General features: G+C 32.2%; 5 protein-coding genes across 5 annotated transcripts; 1 reads left to right on the top strand and 4 right to left on the bottom strand.

The window, feature by feature from the left end:
* Positions 1 to 622: 622 nt before the first annotated feature.
* LOC108568411 (phosphatidylinositol-glycan biosynthesis class X protein-like) lies at positions 623 to 1686 on the bottom strand. The gene is made up of 5 exons (XM_017929480.1): positions 1513 to 1686; positions 1317 to 1461; positions 1100 to 1257; positions 893 to 1043; positions 623 to 836 (listed from the first exon to the last, which is right to left on the bottom strand). Exons 1-5 carry the CDS (start codon positions 1623 to 1625, stop codon positions 702 to 704), a joined length of 702 nt encoding a protein of 233 aa, XP_017784969.1. The 5' UTR covers positions 1626 to 1686; the 3' UTR covers positions 623 to 701.
* Positions 1687 to 3885: 2199 nt separating this feature from the next.
* On the bottom strand, positions 3886 to 9429 carry LOC108568439 (putative inorganic phosphate cotransporter). The gene is made up of 8 exons (XM_017929525.1): positions 8989 to 9429; positions 5531 to 5664; positions 5166 to 5475; positions 4884 to 5107; positions 4674 to 4823; positions 4240 to 4617; positions 4058 to 4181; positions 3886 to 3999 (listed from the first exon to the last, which is right to left on the bottom strand). Exons 1-8 carry the CDS (start codon positions 9074 to 9076, stop codon positions 3947 to 3949), a joined length of 1461 nt encoding a protein of 486 aa, XP_017785014.1. The 5' UTR covers positions 9077 to 9429; the 3' UTR covers positions 3886 to 3946.
* A 7201-nt stretch (positions 9430 to 16630) lies between these two features.
* Positions 16631 to 19126, bottom strand: LOC108568438 (switch-associated protein 70-like). The gene is made up of 3 exons (XM_017929523.1): positions 18841 to 19126; positions 16990 to 18238; positions 16631 to 16936 (listed from the first exon to the last, which is right to left on the bottom strand). The coding sequence occupies exons 1-3, from the start codon at positions 18946 to 18948 to the stop codon at positions 16680 to 16682; spliced, it is 1614 nt and encodes a 537-aa protein (XP_017785012.1). The 5' UTR covers positions 18949 to 19126; the 3' UTR covers positions 16631 to 16679.
* A 1019-nt stretch (positions 19127 to 20145) lies between these two features.
* LOC108568391 (IQ domain-containing protein D) lies at positions 20146 to 21858 on the bottom strand. The gene is made up of 7 exons (XM_017929453.1): positions 21796 to 21858; positions 21510 to 21740; positions 21325 to 21456; positions 20996 to 21266; positions 20810 to 20945; positions 20280 to 20740; positions 20146 to 20211 (listed from the first exon to the last, which is right to left on the bottom strand). Exons 1-7 carry the CDS (start codon positions 21856 to 21858, stop codon positions 20156 to 20158), a joined length of 1350 nt encoding a protein of 449 aa, XP_017784942.1. The 3' UTR covers positions 20146 to 20155.
* Positions 21859 to 22112: 254 nt separating this feature from the next.
* LOC108568390 (coiled-coil domain-containing protein 65) lies at positions 22113 to 25851 on the top strand. The gene is made up of 5 exons (XM_017929452.1): positions 22113 to 22332; positions 22391 to 22643; positions 22703 to 22926; positions 24641 to 24838; positions 24897 to 25851. Exons 1-5 carry the CDS (start codon positions 22189 to 22191, stop codon positions 25731 to 25733), a joined length of 1656 nt encoding a protein of 551 aa, XP_017784941.1. The 5' UTR covers positions 22113 to 22188; the 3' UTR covers positions 25734 to 25851.
* Positions 25852 to 26179: the final 328 nt, after the last annotated feature.

The following is a 26179-nucleotide window of genomic DNA, read 5'->3' as shown; positions in this document are numbered from 1 at the left end:
TACACATGCCACGATTGCTATTATGATATTGTTCTTATTATTTATTTTATTTTTCTCCAAATACTTATCAATGTTCTCCGTGTTTTATATATTATAGCTTTTGATCAATAGACGTCCTTTTTTGTTCCACTAATCGTGTTTGTACAGTAATTATTTTGCGATTAGTCCATTTGTCATTCAAACAAACCGATACGAACAGCGTAATTGGTCTTTAAAAAATACGTTAACTCTTTGTAATTAAAACGAGCAAACGTGATTAATTCAATTACATTAACACTGGATAATGCAGTAGTTACAAAAATATTAACTATTCTAATAGTAACGATTTATTTATAAAATTGCTTTGCACTTGGCATTATCAAAATTGACGGACCGCAGACATAAACGTCAGGATTAATTTTTAATCTCTACATGTTATTATCTGGGACAATTCAAGGATTTTCTTCGAACGAAAATTACTTATCGATTCCTATAAACTTCAAATGAATAATAATTATAGGCAACTACATATACGTGCGTACATATTTCAATAAATTAATGTATATACATATGATAATTTCTTTTTATGTACGATTAGGGATAACAATTAGGTTGATTATTTTTAACAACTGATAATGGATTGTTTCAAGTTTTATTTATTTTTAAATATGTATTGCAGACTAGAACATTTTGGCAGTACATGATCAAACTCATTTTGTTAATTACAAGGAAGCTGTTGATAAAATTGATAGCATATAAATGCATCCTGCACATCCCAGCATCAATGTAAATATAGCCACTATTGGATAATCATCTAAATCACCAATAGGAACCAGAAGTTCAACATCTTCAAATAACTAAAACAGTGTAAAAAATTATCAGAATATTTTCATTAAAATATATAACTTCTTACTGCTTGATAAGTAACATTTTTCCATGAGCAAGTTTCCACACCACTCACATTGCATGGTCCATTAATTCTCTTACTATTACCACAAATCTCAATGCCATCCTTTGGACACTTAGCAAGTAATGTAGGTCTTCTTAAGTACACTTTGCCATATCTAAAAAAATAAAATATTTACATATTTTTACATTGCAATAATTGCATAACTCTGACCCCCCAGTGATTTGGGCCCTTTGATATCTAAGATGTATTGGCAACTGCAAAGAGATCTTCCCCAAATTATTGTTGTCTATGAAAACAAAAGCCTTGTGCGATGTAGATTCATGTGCTGGTGTTTCAATGTTCACATCACCCACAACATAAATGGAAACCTACATTAAAAAATGTTAAAAACTAAGTAATTAAATATGCTATTATGAATTTCGATTACATTTTCCTTCTTGTTCAAATCATATATTTCATCTGGATAAACATACATTCCTGGATTGGCTTGGAATAGAAGTGATAGGGTGCATCCTGATTCATCCCACACTTCTTTCTTTGGTGCTAACAATTCAAATAACCATAAGATTTTCCTGCAACAACAGGGTTAACAATTGTGTAGTACTAAGATTTATATTGTTTACCTGTGAAAACCTTCATTCTCTATTTTCTGGCTTATCGATGCATCCAATTTGAAGCATGACTCGCTAACTGTTATACCTACGAAGATTACAATTAGAACCAGTAACTTGTACATCTTTTAATTCATCATCCTGATTTAGTTGGATGCGAAACAATTTTAAGGTTATAAATGTCAATAATATAAACCTTCTTTGTGTATATGGTGTTGCCTAATAATGTACGTGCAATATATAAAAACTAATTTATATACCCCTTGAGTGTATCGAAATCCCGAAAATCAAAATCCCGACTATATCGAAATCCCGAGTGCATCGAAATCCCAACTACCATAATCCCGACAATCAAAATCTCGACTATATCGAAATCCCGACAATCGAAATCCCGACAATTTCTCTTATTATAATTTCTACAATAACATTTTTAAATTATTTTATTATATTAGGTACGACGGATACTGAAAAAAATACTTTTAAGACCTAGATCGATGGCTCTTTTGCCCGATTATTAATTGTTGTTATTTATTCTTAATAACAATAAATAATATTAATTATTATTGTATTTTTTTTCGTTGACTTATTCATTATAAAACTTAAGAATAAGAAATATTATATAATAAAATTAGTTTATGTTATTAACAATAAATAACAACAATTAATAATCTTATTAGTTTTAAATTGTCGGGATTTCGATACACTCGGGATTTCCTACGTCTGGATTTCAATACACTCGATTGCCACCGAAATTCAAGCCCTTCTTCGTGAATATAGGAAGATTCCGCAGGTTCATATTCGTGTAGCGTGTGACTAACTTGTCGACCAACTCAGATCTATAGTTCGCGCTCAAGGCGGCCATATCGAAAATTTAAAATGAATTAAAAACATTTAATTGTTTTCCAACATTTTTTGCTTTTGGTTCATTAAAATCCAATTTCAAATAAAAAATACAGCGTTCTGAAAAGTTGCAGTTCAATTACTGTCATATGTTTTTTTTTTCAGTGTTTTATTCAATATAGAGAAATGTTACATAATTTTTTACTGCTATAAGTTAATACGCATCGAATGAATGAAAAAATAAAGATTTAATCATCGACAAGGGTTGATATCCAACGTAATCAGGATGAATTAAGATTTAAGCGGAGATGGGTAATGTTATTAGCAACATTCATTTTATTTAATAAGGTAACCAGATTGAATTTTCGTTAAGATGGGCTAAAATCGTGACAAAAAACGACTTATAACTCATTGAATTCTCTGTAGTTTCTTTTACCGTCCATATTCAACATATTTTCTAATAATTAATATAATTTGATAGCCATAATATGTGTTTTAAATTATATTTCAAGCATAATGTGGATTTCATATTGTCAATACTATAATTACGAAAGTGATAGTTTTATGGCACAATGCAAAACAATCAAAATAAAACCAAGATTTTTTCTTCTTTTCATTTACAAACCGTGTAACTCGAGTAGCGTGTAAATCGAAAGATGAATGTATTTAGAAAATAAATTATAAAATTTAATTATTAACAAACAAGCAATGTCTAAAAAGTTGAAAATTTAAATTTGATAAAAGAATAAGTCGATTTTGCGTATAAGTTCGTAAAGCAAGTTACATATTTTTTCCAGTAATAATAAATGATTTGCATTGAAACTATTAACTAAAACTAATCAATTGAACAACACCTAAACAACAAGTTCAGAACTTACAATTTCACTGTAATTAGAAAAAATTGTAATTGTAAATAAATTTGTATAATATGGAAATTAGAAAATGGTAATAATTTAAATAAGTGATCACCGTAATTAATTACTTTATTTATTAATGTCTAAACATTTTTTCTCAATATGTGAAATTAATTATGATTGATGATATCAGGATATGATTGACGGGTACTTTATTTTTAAACATATCTGCGTTCGACGACAAAGGTCACCAAGGTGTGCCGTTTTTTTTGTACACGATCTTCACAATTTTATACAAAACCTTAAATTCGTTATCAATTTGTTCCCGATATTCATATCAATTATTCACTTTATTTTAATAACGGTGTTTAAAAAAATCAAAGAAAGTTTTTATTTATTAAAAAATAGTTGCTGTTTATTTTGAAACGGATATATATATATATACATATATTCTTTACAACAATAATATCTTGCGCTGATTCTTCTCCTCATTGAAATCATGTTCGTCTCCCTCAAAATACGCAAGAAACAAAATGAATAATAATCACAGTTTAAAAAATAATAATACATATAAACTTGATACGCCTTATACAATAATATCAAATTAATAAATATGTTTGCATTGTTTCACTAATAAATAATATATAATTGTAATTATATAATAAAAAAAAACAACTAAACATAAGTTGAATCACATTCATAAAATTGAACAAATATTGAAGATATGAAAAATATAAAGATCAGCATGATTTTTAGAACTTCTCGACTTTTTCCTCTTTATCTTCCATCGCTTCTTTCACTGGTTCTGAAATTTCGTTTATTGTTATTATTTGTATGATTAGAGTATTAAGAGTTGAATTTACCTATGGGCTGGAAATCATCCCATTTTTGACGTTCGCCGGATCCGAAGATCAAGTAAAAAATGGCGCAGATGATGTAAATACCAGCAGAGAGGAAGAACACGACCTTCCATTGATCTGCGTCATACTGAAATGAGGAAACATTTTATTTTTCTTGCGTGGTTCATCATTTAGTGAAAACTTACCTCGTTGGGTACGATGAACTGAACGGAAAGCGGTGCGATGATGGAAAATATATTGGCCGCTCCATTCGTAATGCCCATAAGAGTTCCAGCATGGTTTGGCGATAAGTCTATATGGTTCACTTGGTAACCACAGTAAGTTGCGGAGTTTATACCGACTGCAACGACTAGGAGAACGATGGGCGCCAGCGGGTCTTCAGTGCTGACGAAGCCTAAACCAAGAAGAGCTAAGGCTGGACCGAAGAGGCCTATGGATGTCGTCACTTTCCTTGCAGTTCCCACTGATACTACCCCCTTGTTGATAAACAGATCGGACAAAGCCCCGAAGACGAAACTCAAAATCCAAAGCGCCAAGTACGGGACGGCCGATAGCAAACCGTTCTGTAAATACATTTAAAATTATTTTTGGTTGTTTATAATGGATGGGTATTACGTACAGCATTCAAATTAAAGCCTAAGATTTTGTCCATGTATTTGGGGATTTGAGTGAGAAGCGTCCAGAAGCCCCAGTTTTGGCCACAATGGGCGATAAGGATTGCCCACATCGGCATCGACATAAACATGTCCTTCCAGGGAGTCGGAATTTCCTGAAATCAATTAAATTTAATTAATATCTTTTGATACTTTGTTATATCTCTTTATCTTACGCTGTGATCTACTTCGTTCTGTTTCAGCGTTCCCTTGATGTAGTTCTTTTCTTCGTCGGTGATCGATTTGTGATCTTCCACGGTGTTCGACCCCAGAATGGCATAACATATGACCCAGAGGAAACCAACGCCCCCGAAGATATAAAAAGCCGCAGGCCAACCAATCACGCTGTCACAGATCCAGGCGGTCACCGGATTAGAAATCACCGTACCGAAAGGTCCACCTGATGATTTTAGATTTAACACTCAGAAGTTAAATTTATTTATTCGATGATTCATTACCTGCATATACGAAGGTTCCCATTCGCGTTCTCTCGCCCAACGGCACCCATTTGCTCAAAATGTTGTGAGCGCACGGGTAAAAGAACCCTTGGCCGAAACCTTGGAAAACCCTGCAGATCATGACACCGTACGAGCCCAAACTTGCCATAAATGGGATCAAGATGGAGAACATCGAGCAAAGAGACATCGCGCTGATCAATATATACCTGGGTCCGAAGTTTTTAGCCAGTTGTCCGGCACCAATTTGCGGAATCACATAACCCCAGAAGAAGGATGACAATATAACATTGGTGTCGTCCCAATCGTAAGTCTTCAAAAATATATTATTAATCATTCATTTTCTACTTTTTTTTCATTAAGCTTACAGGTATTCCAGGAGGTCCGTGATCCGAAGTCATGGCGACGATACCCACCGAAAGGTTCACTCGGATCGCGTATGCTATGGTTACCAATAGGAACAGCAGTATTACCTGCGTGTGTCTCGCACCGAACCTTGGACCTGTAAACCAAAAAAAAAATATAAACACTTGTTAGACAAAAGTTGTTTTATTTTTAATCATCAATGGAAAGCTTTTGGTTACACAAAAATGATTGTCGATTATATAACGCAATTTTAAAATTCAAGAAGGCTTCGCTCCTTTCTAATTCATAAGTGGATTTTTTGCAATCTTGCAGTAATCGGATCAATGCCAAAGTTGTTTTTCTTGATAGATTACAACGGTGATATACCACAATATCGATAATAATGATATTTGAAAAGAAAATATTATTATTTACATTTTTTGTTTATATTTACGTTCATGGCCGGACGCATTTGTGCATGAGGAATTTGACAAATTTTAATCTCATGAAATCTAAATGAGACTGCATGTTTTTCAAATTTGAAGATATTAAAATTTTACAAGATTGCAAATCTAATCTATGTGCATATCAAAGTATTCGTAATATAACGGAATATTTTTTATGAATTAAAAAAATCAAATCTTTAATATAAATCTTAATTATTGTTTTTTTTTGTCTTTTGTACAATATATTTTAGAGCCTTCAAAAATAATTTTATTACTAAATTCGAACGATTTGAACTGTCTTTAAATAAAATTGGTTAAAAAGAATTGTTTCTTAGTAAGATAATTTTGAATTAATGCCCGTAATTTTAATTTCTTCAATTAACATATGGTGCTGCGCAAGTGAATGTTACGACTTTGAACAACATAAATTGCAAGACTGTATGTTTTTTTTGTTTCAATTCAAATAATTATTATTCCCCTTTCAAGATTTCTTACCAAAGAATTTTTGGCGGTATCCAAGGTTATTTACTAAATAGATGTTAAGACAGAATACTCATTAAAATTTTGCAGGACATATTGAAAATAAAAAAAATCAATTAACACATATTTCTATTATCTAAAATGCAGCAAGTTATTATCAGTGGATATAGTAACATTTCGAATAGAGTATAGGAAGGTCGAGTGATAATAACGTGTGCACATGTACAAAAAAAATGGCAATTCGTTGCCGCAAAATGCTGCTTTAACAAACTCGTCGAATGCTTTATTCGCGTTTTTTTTTTTCGTTCTGTCAGAAGCACCGTTTTAGAATTAGATTTCCTGTTTCCATTGGAACGTTGATCTTTCGAGTATTTAAAAACTGATTTTTTATTCAAATCGTTTTATTGTTGTTGATCATTTTATATTTTCTTAACATCGGAAATTTCCTTAGATGCGTTTGAAAATAGAACTTATCTATCTGCCATAGCCTCCATTTCGAGTGACCTCTTCGATCTCTTCTTGTCTACGCTCTTCTGCATATTATAGACTTTGCTATCTAGCAATGAATGCTCTTAATCCTCGGTATCTTCAACAACGCGATTGCTTTGCAAAAAAAATATATTATTAGATAAAACCGGTTTCTAATAGAATATATTCTCTTCACTCTTACTATTATGAATAATTCCGAGGAGCGGGAGTATCCTTATTGATAGAATTACATAATACAGCCTCCTCAATTAAATTCGGTGAATTTTATAATCGTCGATATTTATTTTTTGTTTTTTTTTCGCGAGGACGGTTTCTAAATTCGTACTGCGAATCAACAACGTATCTTCTACGTTCGGAAATTCCTATGATTGTGATGATGTATTCAAATAATAAATAACAACAATAAGTTGGACTACTTAAAGATTTTTTTTATAGCGCCGGTTGTTAATTTATGCTGGCTTTCTAATATTAATACAGTCCTCGTTAAAGCAGGATTATTCAACATACTTACACCTCTTTATTTATTTATATAAAAAAAGTTCTATTGTTAAATAAAAATGTGTTAATTTTAAACTTTCAACGAATTTATTGCCTTCTCGATAGTAAACGTGCATGTGTTTGCGTGAATTATGAGATCTGCATGGTGAAATTTTCCACGCATCATATATCATTAACAATAACATTTAACATATGGAACTAATACTTTATTCAATTGAATTACGAATGCTAGAGTTTACTAAACTCCTACAAGGCAATCAATCATATGAGATAACTCTCGAAATGTATGGGAGATCTTGAACTCATCGATATAAAACAATAACAGATCGTGGCAACAAACGTAAAAATAATTCATTTGATGAAGTAAACAGATGGTATTGATTGCGATCGGAAAATATGTGTGCTGCGAAGGTATGCTCATTGTGTTTTTGCGCAAAATGTAGCGATTATTCCGATTGCACTAACGATGTATCAAGATAAGATTTAATGTAATACAAACAGCAGTTAGCGTTGTTACATCGTTCTCTTACATGTTTGTTTTTGTTTTTGCTTCGATTGACGCAACGATTTTTCTTAATGATTTCTTTCCAACTAAATATCATTTAATCATTTTAAAATATATGTGTGCAAAATATAGGAAAAACCATTACATTCGTTTAGAATACTTCGAAATAGTTTTATAAATATTTTAAAGTCATTTTTTTATTTAAAATACGCAAATACAATTGTTCAAATAATCCAAATAATTCTAGAAATACACAAACACAATAACATGTTTTGTTTTTCTAATTTACTCAATAAATTTAGCGTTTTTTTTATTGCTGTTATATCTTTGTACTAATTTTTTATATTTGAAATATATTTATAAATTATTAATAGAAATAATATTTATTGCAACAATAAATATCCAAAATATAAACTCAATAGAATAATATAATAACAAAAATATATTTATTATGATTATATGAGTACAAAAAAAAATCAATAAATGTTTGAATAAAAACCGAATTTCAAGAAGTACTCATATTGTAATTAGCTAATAAAATACCAATTTTATATCAATTTAGTAATTCTGATAAAGCATGTGATTCAAATTTGATTGTTCAGTAGATCGTTTTTATATTGTCGATACTTTTTAAACATTGTTAGCGTTCATTATTATTCATATTAATCAAATAATTTAACTAAAAATTGTCCGTACTTATACTATTTACTGGTTGTTTTAAGTTAGGGTTTCTCGGTGGTTTTCTATGGCATTTCAAATTATTTATACATAATGATGTCATTTCTTTTTCATGTTATGCCTAACAGTTTAACAATATGTTCAATAGCTAGTATACGTTAAGCCTAGCATATATTTACACGTGTTTGAGTTACGGTTCGGTTATGTTCCTATATTGTGTTTCTATGGTAATTTAATAAACTGCAAAGCGCAAAGATTACAAGTTTTTACTAACGATTTAGTTTTTTTTTATAAAACCCATTGCAAATTGATTATTACTTTTTGTAAGCATATAGAAAATACTATTGTCTTCGTGCAGAGAGAGTCAATGCCAAATGAAACTTACCAGTGTTAGTTGGAACTTCCTCCATCTCTAGGTCTTTTCCTTTCTCCAGCTTGCCATTGTCGGTGCAGTTTTCCGATTTCGTCTCCATTTCCGTTTCTTGCGATTCTACCTATATGTATATCGATATAATCGAGGAGGGAACCTATCGTGCCCGTATTTAATATAAATTGTACAATAAGAGGAAACCTAATGTAGGTCGTAAAATTTGAGTGAAGACAATTCGAAGTTGCCGAAAACTTTCGAATCTGAACTTGGATGTCTGTTACTCGTGGGGCCTCGCGACTGGTCTCGAATGCAGCTTTCCTAAAATACTATACATTCCCACCTAATTTGATCGATGTCGCCGGAAAGCAAGTAAGGAAATTGTTTGATGGCTGTTTTGTTTTTTTTTTGCTACGCACGGTCACTTCGAATGCCCAGTCTTAACTGGCGCGGATCGCCACCGTGCGTTTCCCATATAAACAACGCACGCCGCCGTCAATCTGTTCCCACCACAGATAATGTCAATCAAAGCGGACCGGGCCAGCAAATCATCGTTCATTAATATCAACAAAAGTACATCTCTTTTTTTTGTTATCAGCGCGAAATTTGGTGTCGCGATGATAATTGATATTTGCTGACTCTTCGAGCACGTTTTTGAAATGTCTGGTTTAGATCAAATCGTGGCAGGAATTTCCTTTGCAATTTGAAAGTTTGTATTTTATATTATTATGCAATTTCATTTCGAAATTGCTTTTTTTGCTGAATCGCAAAATCCGAACATGCATGTGATCAATTTTATATATGTTAGAGGTAGACAATACAATTTTTAGGAGTTTTATATAATGCCGCGTGGAATTTGATAAACAATTATTATAAAATATATTAATTATAATATTATATAACACAAATAATTATCTTATATTATATTAACAGATTTATATTGACCCATGTGTAACTATCAACCAAGACCACCAATCTAGCTTCATATGTTTCCACTTATACAGTTTATTTAATTTAACCATCAAAAGAACACAAAATGAACAGAGAAACATATACGACGTAGATTATATTGAATTCAATGACGAGCGACGTATTTTCTATTTATGTTTGTGCGTTTAAATATTTATATCATATAGCAGTAGTCAAATTCAATTTATTTTCCAGCAAAGTAAATTATATCTTTTACATTTACGCATTCTTCAAATTGTGAATAATTGTGTAGAATTACAGATAATATGGCAATCAGTTCGGATTCACTATCCGGTTAAAATATTTCGAAACAAAATACTTTGAGGACCATGTACTTTTAAATGTTCATAAAATGTAATTATTTATTACTTACATAACTTGGGTATTTTCTTTCCAAATACATAAATATTTAAAAATTATAAGTTCAAGACCGGACAGAAAGGCCTATGGTCAATAGCCCTTTGAAGAAGTTGACTTTTTTTTGGTTTTTGATATTTATATTATTGTATTGAGTTTTTTTTTCATTTTGTAATTTTCTATTTCAATAAATATTATTATTATTATAAGTTCAAGATGCAACAATTTAAATTAAAATGATTTAGTGACTTCACTAAACTTATCATGTATAACAATTCATACATAACTGTTTGTTATGTTCAATTATTAATATATAAAAGTTAGGAGCGAGTTTGGGCATGGTGATTATGAAGGGTTAAAAAATAAATAAAACTAGCCCTAACTTGGATTAATTTTGGCACCCAAACAATGTTTATCCCGACACAACCTCCCCCCCAAAGTTGGTAAAAATTCCACCACCAACACAGAAAAAAAATTGTTTTGCTATTCTCTACGGATTTCGACGTCAACTCAAGCCTATGCAAATTTACAGCCAAAATGCATAATCCCTTGTTACTGTTTCTAAGTAGATTCAAAGATTTCAGATCGGACATTTTTCTGTGGAGTACGAACCTCGTGAAGAAATGATACAAATGTAGGTGAAGGCAAAGATTGACGAAGATCCAAGAGTGATACAGGATATAGCTTGAATGGCATGACTTTATTGCAAATGGGTCATCATTTTAGCTGCACGAAGAAATCCGCACGAATAAAAACACGTGTTTGTTTTGCCGAAAATTTTGAAAATTGAGATTCTAGCACTTTTAGTAAAATTGTTACATGTAATGAATCTTGATTCTAAAAGTTTGACCTGGAAACCAAATAGATGCAAATTAACCCAGTTAAAGCACGACAACAAAAGTCAGCAACAAAAGTGATGATGTTGATTTACTTTACCAGGGTAAAAGTGGTAGCTGTTATCTCACTCGAAACTGGTCAGAGGGTAACTGCTAAGTATTACATAAACTTACTTACCACAAGTTTTCAAAAATTTGTTGGGAAACCAGAAAAAAAGGGGAACTTTGTCGTTACTTTTTACGTGTATTACTAGAATTTTTGTAATTTATTATTGTAAAACTGATTGTTGATATGTTTTGTATGTCTTGTATTATTATTTTTATTTATTTTAGTCAATATTACCTTTATTAGTAATATAAATTTTGTGATATTTTATATTTTTAGTTGATAAATGTCTTCTTTTTAAATGTTAGGACGATAATTAATGAGAGAAAGTGCAATTACTTAGTTTGTATTTGTTTATTCGATTTAAATACGATAAATTCATTGATTACATCTGCGAGATACGCAAGGGATTATGCATATCCAAAGATATTTCGCAGATATTCTAGAAGCTTAGCTACCGTTTATCAATAAAATAAAAACAAAAAAATTCAACGTTAAATTCCTCAACATTTACCTTACGGTATGGTATCTTAAGTTTAAAGTACTCAAGTTTTCAATTTCACGTCTTTCGAATACACAATATTTTCATTGAATATTTAATGTTTCAGTATCGATGTTACAGATCAGATTTTTCTACGACAGAGAAAAAAAAAACGGTGCCACAACGATCGTTATCATTAATTGCTGGAAATTGCGTACTCACATCAAATCGGAAATCGTCAATTCTGATCCATTGATCGGTTGACACAAACAAACAAAAATGGCATGAAAAAATGTAATCTGATTAACACAAAAAAATGTATAATACCTTTGTTGTTATGTTTGTTATTGTTTTTGTTTATATTTTTTATATAAAATTTGCTTTAAAAATGTAGCAAGTTATAGTAAATTTGTGTAACCAATCGATTTGAAATAATTAAAGCTAATTTCATTAATTAAATAATATTCCTAATTATTTCGAAAGAAATCAATACACGCAAACTGGTTTTCAAATGGTAGTAATTGCAGTAGTATTTCCTGTGAAATGAAACTTGTTTGTAGCGCAATAAAGCAAATACTGGGCAAGTTCATGAATAGAGAAAGTTATGCTGCGATTTTACTGTTAATCTGTAATTATTATTAAATTAACATGTTCATTATATTTGTAAGATTCCTGTAGGTAAGAGGAACATTTTCGAAGTAGACGAAGCGGTTTTGATATCGGCTAAAGGTAGGTCAATAACGATACGTAGGTCGCGATAACTTAACATAGAAATATGGTTAAGACGGAAGGTTTATGCATGTTCGATTATAATAAATAATGTCCGCGACTATTGGTGCATGGAATAATGAATTATTGTTTTCCTAATTTCATGGTCTTTGTAAACAAAATGAAGATTTTTTTCTTAGAAATTATTTCTGTTTTTAATTAGTTCCGATTTAATAATAATAATTCATTCATTTCTAAAATACTATTTATGTGTATTTTAGTTTATTTTTTGTCTATTTTAAATACATAAATTCTTATACTGATATAACCATAAAAGAAGACATAATCCATATGAATAAAACGTGTGTTAGTATAAATAAATATATAAAAAAAACTATTAATAATTAGTATCACATTTTGATAAAAATATCTATAATTCATTGTACTTATATGATTCATTCATTCAAAGTATATAAATTTTGTAAAATATTACAAGAATATTTCTTATAAATAACGATAAGATTAATTTCTGATGACATCGTGACATGTTTTGTAAATGTTAAAAAGTAAATTTATTCGGAAGACTTTATGTTTGCTGTTAGTTAATATTTAGTTAAACTAATCTCATCACCATAATTTAGTTACTAATTTAACAAGTTTGATTGTACAGTATTACCTCGTAATGTACAGTTCCAAAACTATCTCGGACTATTTTAAACCGCACTAATCGAGGAACTAAATAAAATAGAAATTAACTGCAATTTATTTATTTTGAAATTTTCAAACAGGACTATAGTGAATCCAGATTGATCGAAGCCGCACTATGCGAGTTATTGTTGTATTTCTTTTTATTTAATTTAACGTGCATAATTTGACAGTGACATATCTAAAGAATTTTTTTATTGAAGAAAAGTATTTGTCTTTAGTTCGTGAAATATAAGTATAGCAAAATGTCGATTATCTATATTATTATTTTAAGAAAAAAATATAATGTGGAAGTCAACTATTCTAAGAAATACTATATGCGAGGTTCTTCAGTTGTGTGTATTATACAAACTTTGATTTTAAGTTCTCTAATGTTTTGACATAATTCATCCAGGTACTTTTACCAAATACGTTGCTTAACTTTTAAACTTTTATTAACAGTAGAAAATATCAGACTGGAATTCTTTTTAATTTACGAAAAAAATGCTTCTATACACATAGCTTATGTATTTTACTTTGCAATTTTGTCCGGCATTTGTGTATGTATATAGTGTTTCCTTATATAGGTCAATAACTTCCTTGTCCTTTGAGTTCCTCTTTTCAGAACGCAATTTTAAAATAAATGAAATACTTTTATATTAATTTTAATTAACTTAAATAATCATAATTGTTGAGAAAGTCACATATAAACAAAATAAACAATAAAATTTTATATCATTTTAATAAGAAAAAATAATTGAGCGTAAGTCTTTAGTTCACTGAAAACACGCAGAAACCCTTCAACACAAAAAAATATTTTTTCTATATTGTATCTAAATATTATTTCAAGGGCCAAAATACTGCGGCCCTATTTAATATGAATTATTGTATGTATACTACATATTTTATTTTTACTATTACTATTTACTTAAATTATTCGAATCTCCCATTTCCAAGCATCAACAACAAAAAAATGGCAATGTTATCCATCTCTTACGTTCTCCATATGTTAAATTAAAGTTGACTGCTGTATTATAAATAACTTCTTATTTATAAATATGGTTATTTTACTAATAGCTTTTTAGCTAAGACTGGATTTCTTAAATATTCGAGACCCACAAACATTTTTTTATTATCAAGGAATCTTCAGAATCACAAATTTGTCTCAAATATCCTAATGTGGCTCACGAGCCGAAGTTAGCCGACCTATGTGCTAAAGAAACATTTTTTCAAGTTATTATCTTGTATGTCAACATAAATCTTTTTTTTCAAAATTTAATTGAATGAAACAATGACCTTCAGAATGAATACCTAGTATGGCGTTATACAGGGTGACATCAGATCAAGTGAGTGCGATAGCATTTTAGATTTTGCAACCAGATTCGATGCGAGTTATCGCCACTTAAGTAATTTCCTTTATGCCGAGGAGACGCGTGCTGCCCGATGAAAATCTGGATTTTTTTTATCTGGACCAGATATCATCAATTAGTTTACGATGATACTATTTATTCGCTTATCGTGATTACTCTTAATCTCAAACCAATACAAAAAAGTGTCTCGATAATAAGCAATTATCGAAATATTTTTTCAAATTCTTGTATACTCTAGAAAGAGATAGAGAGCAACAAATAAAATTATCTTTTTTTAAATATATTTGAAATGTGTTCATACACATTTAGTTTACATTATAAGTCCATCAAAGTACAATATTTGTGTATTCAATATTTTAACATTCATTTATTACAAATATTGGCTTTTCCAGTACTTTTTTTTATGTTCTTTAATGTCAAAGGAAATTAGTTGTAGATGATATTAAAAATCCACACTTCGCTGCACTTTGGTTCATAATAAATATTTTACATAATACTGAAATGCATTTTCCCACTTGTTCAATGCCAGGATACGATTCGCAATTGCATTCCCACAATCAACATTTTTTACATTCTCGTATAACATCCGTATTAATTGCATGTTAAATTTATGTAGATTTTACAAGATTAAAGTATTATATTTTCCGTGCAACATTATTATCATTAATATTTATTGTAATCTTACAAAAATGTGTTTTCTGAGTAATAATATTATTATCATCAAAATTTAATTCAATCTTACAAAAAATATCTTTGAACACAAAACAAATAAATTAAAATTCATTGTAATTATTAATTATTGAGATTTGAGTATTATATTGCAAAGATAAAATAATAATAATACAATGTACTTTAAATTACTTATTTCATAATAAATTAATTTTCATTATTACAGCACTCGCCTGATAACGAGTTTCGAAGTTATTGTACTTTGGATCCTGTCTAATCGCGCATGGGCGGTTCTTCACACTTTTTTGTGTTTCTATTTTTATTCAGATACATATTTTGTTTTAAATATCAATTAATTCATTTTATCAATCTACAACAATCAATCTCAAAAAAACTGAGAACAATGTAAAGATATGCGATATCGAGTTTTCTTGTACATTATTGTTTGTTGCCAGAGCCGAATCTAGATTTAACCAGTTTTTTTTTTAATATGTAGTAGCGCATAAAAAATAAGTTCAATATAAATATTTTGTTAATTTTCGGGTTAAAGATAAGTTAAAATATATCTGGATAAAAATTACCAAACTGGTTCGCCGATTATTTATAATAATAATAAAATAATAACAGATGATGTCAAAAAAAATGATTATATTATGTGACTAATGTCGAATAAACAATTTTAAGACTTTTGGTAGACAATGTACATAAAAAATAATGTAGTTATTTCGAATTTATATTCTTTCATGGTACCTATAAGTAATATTTTCTTACCTATTGATTAATCTTCACCTCATAATATTTTGTAATATAAGATCAATTGTTATAAGTTTGTAGATTTACATATATTCTAAGATTTTTCATAACATTTTGTTGTTTTTTTTTTTATAAAATTTTGAATTAATTATTTTAATTGCTCTTAAAGATCGAATTAAATAACTGCAACGAAGAACAATAATTTAAATTCTTAATCAATCCTAATATCTTTAAATCTCGCATCCATTGTGTGTATTCAAAATTGGTATATATTATATATTAACAGTCCGAAGAAAATATCAAATATAACAAATTTGTAATTTTTTTTTCATGTGCGCTACCTAGCGGCTGCGTCTTACACCATTTAGCGCACTCTATGGACGGTTTACGTCACAAGTCAAGTTTTTTCGTAATATACAGCTCCGTATAGAAGGTTGCAAATAACATCTGTCATTAAAATAAAAATAGCTGATAAGACTTCCCTAGGTAGTACTTTGGTCGAAAATATCAATAAATTTAGTAATTATTGTTTTTTTTCAAGTTTATTATAAAAATCAAATATTCTTCAACTAAAATAATCTCCTTCTAGTAATCTAAATAAATAATTTCCGATTTTCTGCTCTAATACTAATAAATAACAAATTTTATTTTGAAATAGTTTAATTAATTAAATATAAATCATTAAATACGAATAAAAATATATTATTTAACAATAGTTAATGGTAATGTGGTAAAATTCATATTAAATGAAGATAATATAAACGTTATGAATATTATTATTGATGTTGTTTGTTGGGTCTTTTAAGTGAAGCAGTCCGCACCTCCAACAAGATGGGTCTTTCCCGCGTACTTGGTATGAAAGAGTGCGCTCTTCGTATTCTGTCTCCATCCCTCATAGGTGTAACCTGCATCAAACGTGCCTCCAACACCTCTTTTGCCCCTTCGGACCGTTTGATTTTGTTTATGGCTTGTTTAAGTTCATCGTCTAGGATCTTCCGCTCAATGTCAAGTTCCTTCAATTTGTTTTCCGCTTCTGAAATTCAAATATAATATTATTTTCAAATAAACATCATTGAATAAGATTACCTTTCAGTTGTTGCTCTTTCTGGCTCTGCAGCTCCTCGAACTCTCTACGTTTACCACGCTCTTGGTCAAGCAACGCAATTTGCTCCTTTTGAAGATTTTCAAGTTCCTCGCGCTTCTCCCATTCTTCAGCTAATACGCGCGCCTGTAATGCGCGAACTATCTCTTCATCTCTCTTAGCTTGAGTTTCCTCCTCCAGAAGTCTTTGAAGATTCTCCTTGATCTGCTCTAGTTCACAAAGCCGCTTTGACTCTTCCTTGACCGTGGCCTCGAGCTCTTTTGCTTGACCCTCGGCGGCTTGCCTAGCGCTTCTCTCCTTCTGCAGTTGGGCTTTGGCTCTCAGCATTTCTTGCAACCTACCTTGACGTTGCAGTCTGCGTTTTGCAGCCTGCAGCCTTTGGTAACTCTGGTTTCCACCGGAATGCTCGATGGCGGTCTGAAGCGCTGAAATCCATTGCAACCTCGTCATATGATCAGCGGTACCTAATTCAAAATTCCTCTCGCTTGTGTGCAATACGACTTTGTTGTCCGGTTTAGTTTCGATTCTATTTCCGGTCTCGATGCTGATGCTTCCGGCTTTAATTCTCTCCGATCGCGTTTTGTAATAGCTCAACTCGCCAGGTCGTAAAATGAACCAGTATTCGCGCATCGTCGGGAAGATGTAGCCTTTCTTGCTCAGCATACCCTTTTTGATTACATCGTCAACGAACGTTTGATGCAGATCGTTCACTGCCTCTGATATCGCATCCGAATCCTTTACGTTCTCCAGGCATCTCGTCTCAAGGATTGCTATGAACGGTGCGAGTCGGTATGAACCAATGGACACACTAAGGCTCGTAAAGTCCTCCTCATCCCAATCGCAACCTAAAGATTGCGACAACTGTTGAGCGACATGTGATGCTTCCGACGGATGCAATACTACTTGGTAACTCTTTCTCTCGTCATCATCGGGCACCAACTCGGCAAGAAAGCAAAACACACGAAACAATTTGAATATAGCATCCTCGTCGAATCGCCTATTTTCCCTCTGCAGTAGTCCTTTACGACAGACGAGCCAACAAACTTCTGCAATATTAGCTTCATAATTCCTCAGTTCGCCTAGTGGCAGTTTATCTGGAAGCGATGCGAATACCTCTTTTTGTAAATACGTTTTGTAGTAGTCAAACGTCAATGTATCCGTCGCTTTATAGTGTTCCAAACATTTTTCAATGCCATACAAATCAAGAAAAGTTCCAATATTTGCAGTTAAAACCTATAAAACAAAACAAATCAAAATTATATTGTTTTCCAATAGTATTATCACATATTTAAGTAACAAAGTGATAATTGCGATTGCATTCACTTTTAGTGTAAACATCCAAATAGCGCGCGTGACATGCTTTGTTACAATATTTAACTATATTCATTTGTGAAACAAATCACCACAAAATTGTTATTATCTGTGGCTTCCTGAAGCTATTACAAAAATTAAAACATGTTTTTTCTTCGCACATTTTAAAAAGTAAGAAAAAAGATTATGTCTCCAAATATGGTAAGGATAAATATACACGTATACTTCTTGGATTTGACCATAAATGGTATTGTTGAGTAAATTATTTTAATATTGTGACCTTTAAACGGATTAATGCTCTAAATTGAGAAAAATTGACTTTACAACATCCTGGCCGGTTCGGTGTAATTGAACTACACATGCATATAGCGAGCAGTTGCTTGAGTTTGGGATGTAGTTTTTAATGAAGAAACAACAGGAATTGTTACGTTATTGAGGAGAGTAAAAGTAAGTCAAGCGCACGCACCTGGTCGCTTTGGATTGGATTACCGTGGGCTGCAGAGCCCCTATTGTGTCACAATTACCTTCAGTCTGGACTTATAGACATAGCCCTTAGTCCTGTCCAGTTGGAGTGCGGCGAATGCTTGCCACACACAATTGGTAACGTTTTCCAGAAGGACAGATGCCATCATTCAAATACCACCGCGACACGCACTCCAATATCGCGCAATTGTGATTCACATCGTCCCCACGGCAACAACAACAAACATTAACAAACGGCGACGCGCACTCGATGAAGCGAGAGACGCCCAACTGAGATCAACACTGCAAGCAAGTTAAGTGATCACGCGGTTACGCCCATCTTCTTCTGCTCGTTGTCCATCGGGTTTCACTTTCCTCCGAAGTCAATCGTTGGAGAAAACTTATGCATTTCGATGAATCAACCGACCCGTAATCAACAGATAGCAGCGTCATAGCAAACACTGATTACAAATTAAAATCGCCTTCAAACATAACGATTCTCTATAAAACAATTAAACTCTATCTTAAATAACTTAATATAATTTAAGTATTTATTACTTAAAATCGTCATTTTGAAGCTATTATTTAACTGTGTTTGTAACTGTAAATACTTAACATAAGTAAAAGTTAAGTAAATTTTCTGCAAGCAATTTCTATACTATATTGTAATATTTTCAAAATTTGATTACTTTGATGAAATAATTGCAGTTATTATAAAATGTTACTTCAATTTCCCTGAACGCAATATGTGCATATGGATATTTAATTGGTATATAGATTTTTTGTACAATTATGTACACACAACAAAAACCTTGAATTTAATTCGAGAATTTTCGAGTTTACCAATTTTTATAACACTCGTTATATTTATTATCAGTGACGGTTGGTGACAATGCAGTATGTATATACAATTAATTTGTATATATATTTTAAAAATTACAATTATTAATGTGACAAAAGTTTTAAATTTTATAAAAACATTCAACATTTTTAGTAGCATCTATTATCTCGTTCCTCGAGATAAGCAATGACGAAATTTAAATATTTAGTGAACATTCATAATAAATTGTCAAACCTTGCCCTCTTTGAAGATGTTGAAAACACGAACAAAATTATTGTTGCTGATCTAAGACGGGACCCACAATTTCAATACCGATTAAAATATTTAACTTGCTTGACTGGGGCCACTTAAATTTACAATTGCACAAATCAAACACACAAACTGAGAACAACAACATCATAGATATTTAGGATCATATATTTTGATATTAATTTCATTTTTAATTGAGATGATTTTTTTTATTTGAATAGTTATATTTTATTTAATCAAATAATAAGAGCACAACATTGTATTATTTGACTTCTTTCCTGATTTCTTTACTTCTTTCCTGCTTTCTTCGCCGCTTTCTTTGCAGCACGTGCAGCAGCTCTCGCTAGAAATATTCACCAAAAAAAAAAAGAAAGATTTAACTTTTTAATACTTTGATAATATTTTTTAAACCTCTTCGAGCTCGTTTACGAGCAAGCTTCCTAGCCTTATATGCTCTCCACGCTCTTTGAATGATTTTAGCACTGCGCTCTTCCATGAATTGTTCCACTTTATGTCTAAACGCTGCGATATCTTCGAAGGTCTTCTCTTCGAAATATTCATCGTACAGGATATTCTGCTCGGCAATCATATTTTCAAGCTCGGTAAGTTGCTCCTTTTCCTCTTCATATCCCTCCATGAGCTCGTCCATTTGAGCCTGTCGTTCCCCGATATCTGTGTCGTACTTTGAAAGCCAGTTTGCAAGTTGCGCTTCCACTTTGAGACGTTTAGCCCTTAATAACTTCTCGTCGGCCAAGTGCTGATCGAGAAGCAACTGGTATTGTTGCTGGGCAGTTTTAGCCTCAGCCGCGAGCTGCATTTGCTTTGCCTCACTCTCATCCCATTCAATCATCATAGCTTTTTCCGATAAGTTTCTAATAGGAAAAAAAAAACAATCGGAATTGTAAGTACGTAAAACAAGTTGCCTATAATAAAGCACTCACACTACATCACTGATCTTGCGTTTGAATTTCGATTTAATTTCTTCAATTTTTTTTTTGGTTCGTTCAATGGAAACATTCTTGTCTTGCAATTTTATAGCCATTTCTCGAACCTGAATTGTCAACTTTTCTCCCAAACCTAAAAGAATAATCAAATAACTAATTTAAAATTAAACAGCAGGTACATACGTTTTATATTCAATGAGCGCTCTTTCGTATCTCTCAGAGCGATTTTCAATCGGGCTCTTCGATCTCTTTCATCTGCCGCCGTAGTTTTCAGTTTTTCTTTCAATATCTCGGTGAGTTCATTCATTGATTTGACCAAGTCAGCGGAAAATGGGTCCAGTTGCTGTCCAGATTGCTTCACATATAGATTTAAACATTGATTTTGCTGTATGTACGATAATGCTTCCTGAATGTCCACATCCAAGAAACATCCCACTAAACTCTTGACTTTAATCTAAGCAAAATATAAAACATCATTCTAATTGAAAATATTAAAACTACTCGTGCTGTACTTGTTTCCTTAATGAATCGCTTTCACTGTCGCTAAATTTACTAAATCTCCTAATGACTACGTCTGCCTCTTCCGACGATAAATACTTCTTGATTAATTCACAATCGTTTCGCAGAAGTTGTGGTATAGCTCCCTGCAATTTATAAGTACTGTACAAGAAAACTTCACTATTATCGATTAGCCTACAACGAATTGTAATTTATCACAAGCATTGTTCAATATGTTCAGGATTCTTTCAGCCTGAATTTGCATTTCTAGTTGATCTCGAGATGTTTCGCTTATGGTGAGGCCACTCCACGATGGGTGGATGTCCAGCTGCGGCTGAGTTAGGGTTTTCTTGAACTCCTTTATGCTGTCCAGGTAATCCGTCTTGTCGCTCAAATCGATGTCGATCTCGAGCGTCGGTTTTATTTGCGACTAGATATTCACTCACACTATTTATCCTCTTAGCATTTAGAATATCCTTTCTTACCTGTGTAGACCGAATCCCAGTCGACATCTGCGACATCTCATGTCTTGGCATGTTATCCGCCATTCTGGATGAATAGGTCTTTACCTCGATTGACTTTTGATTGACAGTGACAGCTAATAACTAAGTTACTATAGTGACATAGTTAAAAAATATGAATAAGCGATTTATGAATTTAAAATAACAAGTTTTATTACAAAAAATACCTAACAAATATGAATACTAGTCCATTACTGAATATATTAATCCAATTACATTTCGTTAGAAATTGATTAAACCAATAAACAATTCCCTAGCAACCACCATGATTATTGATTATTCACCACCCTCGTAAGGTCTCTCTCTATACAGAACCTCAACTATTTATTTGGTCTTTGGCATTCAGTGTGTGTAGCAATGGCCGGAAAGAAGAAAAAGAAGTTGGCGAATCGCCTCGCGAAGATGTCGGATGACGATCGCGCTAGGTATATGCAGCATCGTGCCGATGCTGAGGAAGAGACTCGCAGGCGAAAGGAGCAGTTGATATCCACTTTTCTGAAGGTTCGTTAGTTTCTCAATCACTAATGAGATATATTTCTATATTTTTGTTTATCTGCAGATTAAATTGGATAAGGAGGACGGCTTTGCGCGTTTGAATTCGGCCAAACTGAACCAGAATTGGCACCAGACTTTGCGCAAGCAAAAATGCAGGTCGATGAAAGACGAAGTGCAGAAAATGAAGGAAGTTTTTGAAAGGGTTTTTGAGCTGAAGAACAGAACTATAGAGAACCTGGTGCAAGAATTAGAGGCGGCAGATGAACAATATCTGAATAACTTCCAGTCACATTTAACTCATATCAATAATATAATTGGTAGGAATTATAATGACTAATAACATATCTTATTAAATGAATTTCGTTTATTACTACAGAATTTAGTAACGCATGTGTGGATGAGCTGCACGAGTCGTACGAGGAAGATCGCAGGAGCTTATTAAAAGCAGCTGCGAGTGAGCGAAAAGATTTACAGGAGAACAGCATCGACGGATTGATATTCCTTAAGACAATTTTGCATCAGCAGGAGGCAATCGGCAAAATGCAATTGAAGGATAATCGCGAGTACTATTTGCAGAGAAGCGAGGATGTGGCAAGGAAGGTGAGTAGTAATAATTCTATTGCGATTGGTCGAAAGATTAAGGGCTGGCGGGGAAGGGCAGCTCCCCTACGGGCCAATCCGCGCAGTTCTGCACTCCCTGCTCTGCCAAACAGAGCGCCAGCTTCGTCGAATAAGCGCATGTATTCAAATTTATTCCTTAACACACGAAACAAACTAGATGGTTGGAGGAGAAACGTGTTAGCTAAAATATATCTTACCCAAACTAACGATTTCTTTAAAGCAACCGTCTATCGTATCCTGTACGAAATCCTTGAACTCCGCCTGAATTATTCCCTTTCGGAGCTCTACCCAAATATTTTGATGTATCGGAAATCCGCTAGAATCTAACTGAAACGAGAATATCCAATGAAAATGACTTTAGATTTTGTTAATAATATAACTTTGTCAATTTTAATATAAATAACAGTCAGATACTTAAATACTTATTTTCCTAAACAATTATATAAACAAAGTTACATTACAGCATAATAATGTAATTAAAAATTTAAATTAAGTAATTTCTTGAGATTTATGGTGCAAAAGAAGTGAAGTTTTTAAACAATTTCAATAGTTAACATTAAAGAATCTATAATTTATTTTATCTCTAACAATATTAAAAATTATTTCAACATAATGTATGCATATATAATATGCCAATGACAATTTTGTTGTTAATAAATATATCTTGTTTAAGCAAAAAAATATTTTATGAATATAAAATAGTAAAACTCAAGAAAATTAATGTTTCCAATAATTAGTACTAGTTAGTAAATATATTTTCTTCTAAGAATATAATCTGATATATTGTAAATAATAATAATATGCCATTTTATACAATTCCAGAAGAATTAAATAAAATATATTCAGTTTTGACCCACATAAAACCTTATATAACTTATGTATTTCAAACAGATAAAACTAGCATGATTTCTCAGAAATTGAATTAATAAAAGATATTAATTTCAAAGTTGAAAATTTCTCTAGTTGAACAATCTGAGAATTTTACCATTTAGATAAATAGAATGACTAGCAAAATAAAACCTTTTAGCTATTACCGTTAACAGATGTTTTTTCTTTTTTTATTCAAATAATTTTAACTACGTAATTTTACAATTACACTTTCTAAAGTAACTTACCAAACCGAAATGCTCGAAGATGCATTTTGCCACACAATTTTCAGATTGGTTGGTTTTCTGGTTGTCCCGTCTGAATCTTCCGTGTAATCCACGCCTCGGTCCTTCAACAAAAATAATCAATTATTATTTGCATTTTTCAATTAACATCGAATTAATTAAATGTCATCTATTACCATAAACTGGCGACCTCTCGAGGTCGACATGATCCACTTCCGGTCCAGCGCTTTCCGTTTTTTCCCCTGGAACCGGTAAAGTCGGTGCCAAACAGGTCCCGACCACTTGGCTAAACTCTTTGCGGCTCTCACCAATAATCGACCCACATTCTAGTGCCTACACTCAGAAGAGAGCACACGAACATCGATAAATAAATAACAAAATGATAAAAAGAAAAATCAAAGCCTCTCTTACCGAACGCTACTTTAATAAATTCATGAAGAGAAAATATTACCTGGCCGTTGTTGATGAAAAATGCGAGTATCATTAGCGCGATCATTTCGAAACTGAGTAGCGGTCGGACGGTGATCAAACGGAAGTCGAATTACCGTGTCACAAATAATTGAATGTAATTCCTGTTGTAGCATAGAGAAGAATTCGAGGCTATGAGACGATCGAGGGAGGCAATAATCGTGGATCTGTGGAGAAATGTTTCCAGCTTCGTAAGGAATTACGTGGAGGGCACTGATTCAAAGCGGTCACATCTTGCAGAACTGAGAGCTTTAGACACAGAGAGCTCCTTAGAAATCGCTTCAAATGAAGAATCGATTCGTCGTAAAGAAGTAGATTTAAATTAGTAAACAAATATATTACAATTGATAATTTTTCCTTTGTTTTTAGTCAGAAATAGAAAAGTTACAGTTACAAGCCGCGGATCTACGAATTGAACGCGAGGCCGAGTTAAAGCGTCTAAAGGAGAGTGTGCAAAAATATAATACAATATTTTTACAAGCAAAAATCGCGCTTCAACGAGATTTGGATTTAGATGAGAAACAACTTATATTCTTGACTGACAAATCCAATGAGTCTATCAAGTTTCTGCAGAAGCTGAATGAGAAAGGCGAAAAACTCGTGACTATCATAAACGTTTGCAGGAAATTGGAGACGGATAACGAAGATGTTTTTAGATTCATAGATTTCCCTTCGACAGCTTCCTCTATTTCAGATTTAAGTTCAATCGTAAATTCAACGCCTTCCACAGATAGTTCCAATGTCGAAACAGCTCTAGCTGGATTCAATAAATCAGAGTCGAGCAATTTACGGGTAATCAGCATTAAGGAGGAGAAGCCTCGTTGCAGAAGACCTGATTTCCAGAAAATCTTCCGTCCGAAAACAGGCAGAAACAACTTTTTCCCCGAAATCAGGAAGGGTGTCCAAACGAAAAACGAAAACTCGATTCCCGCAAGCAGACGAAGTTCGATTGCAACGGATGCCGAAGAGTTCTTAGGGAAATTCTTTCCGAAATTGGATGACCTACAGCGTATTTGGTTAGTATACAACAGGGTGTACAAGAACCTGTTGGAAATGCGCGAAGAGCGTGCAGCTATGTCCAAGGAGAACGAGGCGATGAAGTGCAAGATTCGCGAAGTACTGGAGGCGGCGGCGATGGATAAGAATTTTGGCAAAACCGTAACGCGAAGAAGGTTTGTCCACTCCGCTCCGATCTGCATAAAATAAATTAATGAGGAATACCACTCGCAATTCCGTACATATTTAGGCGCGTCAATGCCAATAAGTCTGGAGATAATTATATTTGAGGACAAAAATAATTATAGGATCCAAAGTGCGTGTTATGTTACCACCTGAATGAGAAAATAAAGGATGTAGTGTTTATAAATCAATATTTACAGTGCGTCGTTGAAATTCCTACCGGTTATTCTTCTACTCTCTCATTGTGAGGAGTTAATTTTCAAATATTTGGTACGTTACATAATCAATGAAGAAATACAAATTGTCTTGTTACTGGAAACCAGATAAATAAGTATTGCAGTATTAACTATATTATTATTAGTAAACTCAATACATTACTAATAATGTTAAAAATGTGTGTAATTCCCGTTTGGCGGCAAAAATATGTTTAAATTTATTCATAGGTCAACCTCGTAATATGTAATAGAAAATAA

This window comes from Nicrophorus vespilloides, unplaced genomic scaffold, assembly GCF_001412225.1.
Source record: "Nicrophorus vespilloides isolate i.1.1-1 unplaced genomic scaffold, Nicve_v1.0, whole genome shotgun sequence".
NCBI classification, from domain to species: domain Eukaryota; kingdom Metazoa; phylum Arthropoda; class Insecta; order Coleoptera; family Silphidae; genus Nicrophorus; species Nicrophorus vespilloides.
Note: the sequence above shows the minus strand (reverse complement) of the source record. Positions and strands in the feature narration are given on the sequence as shown.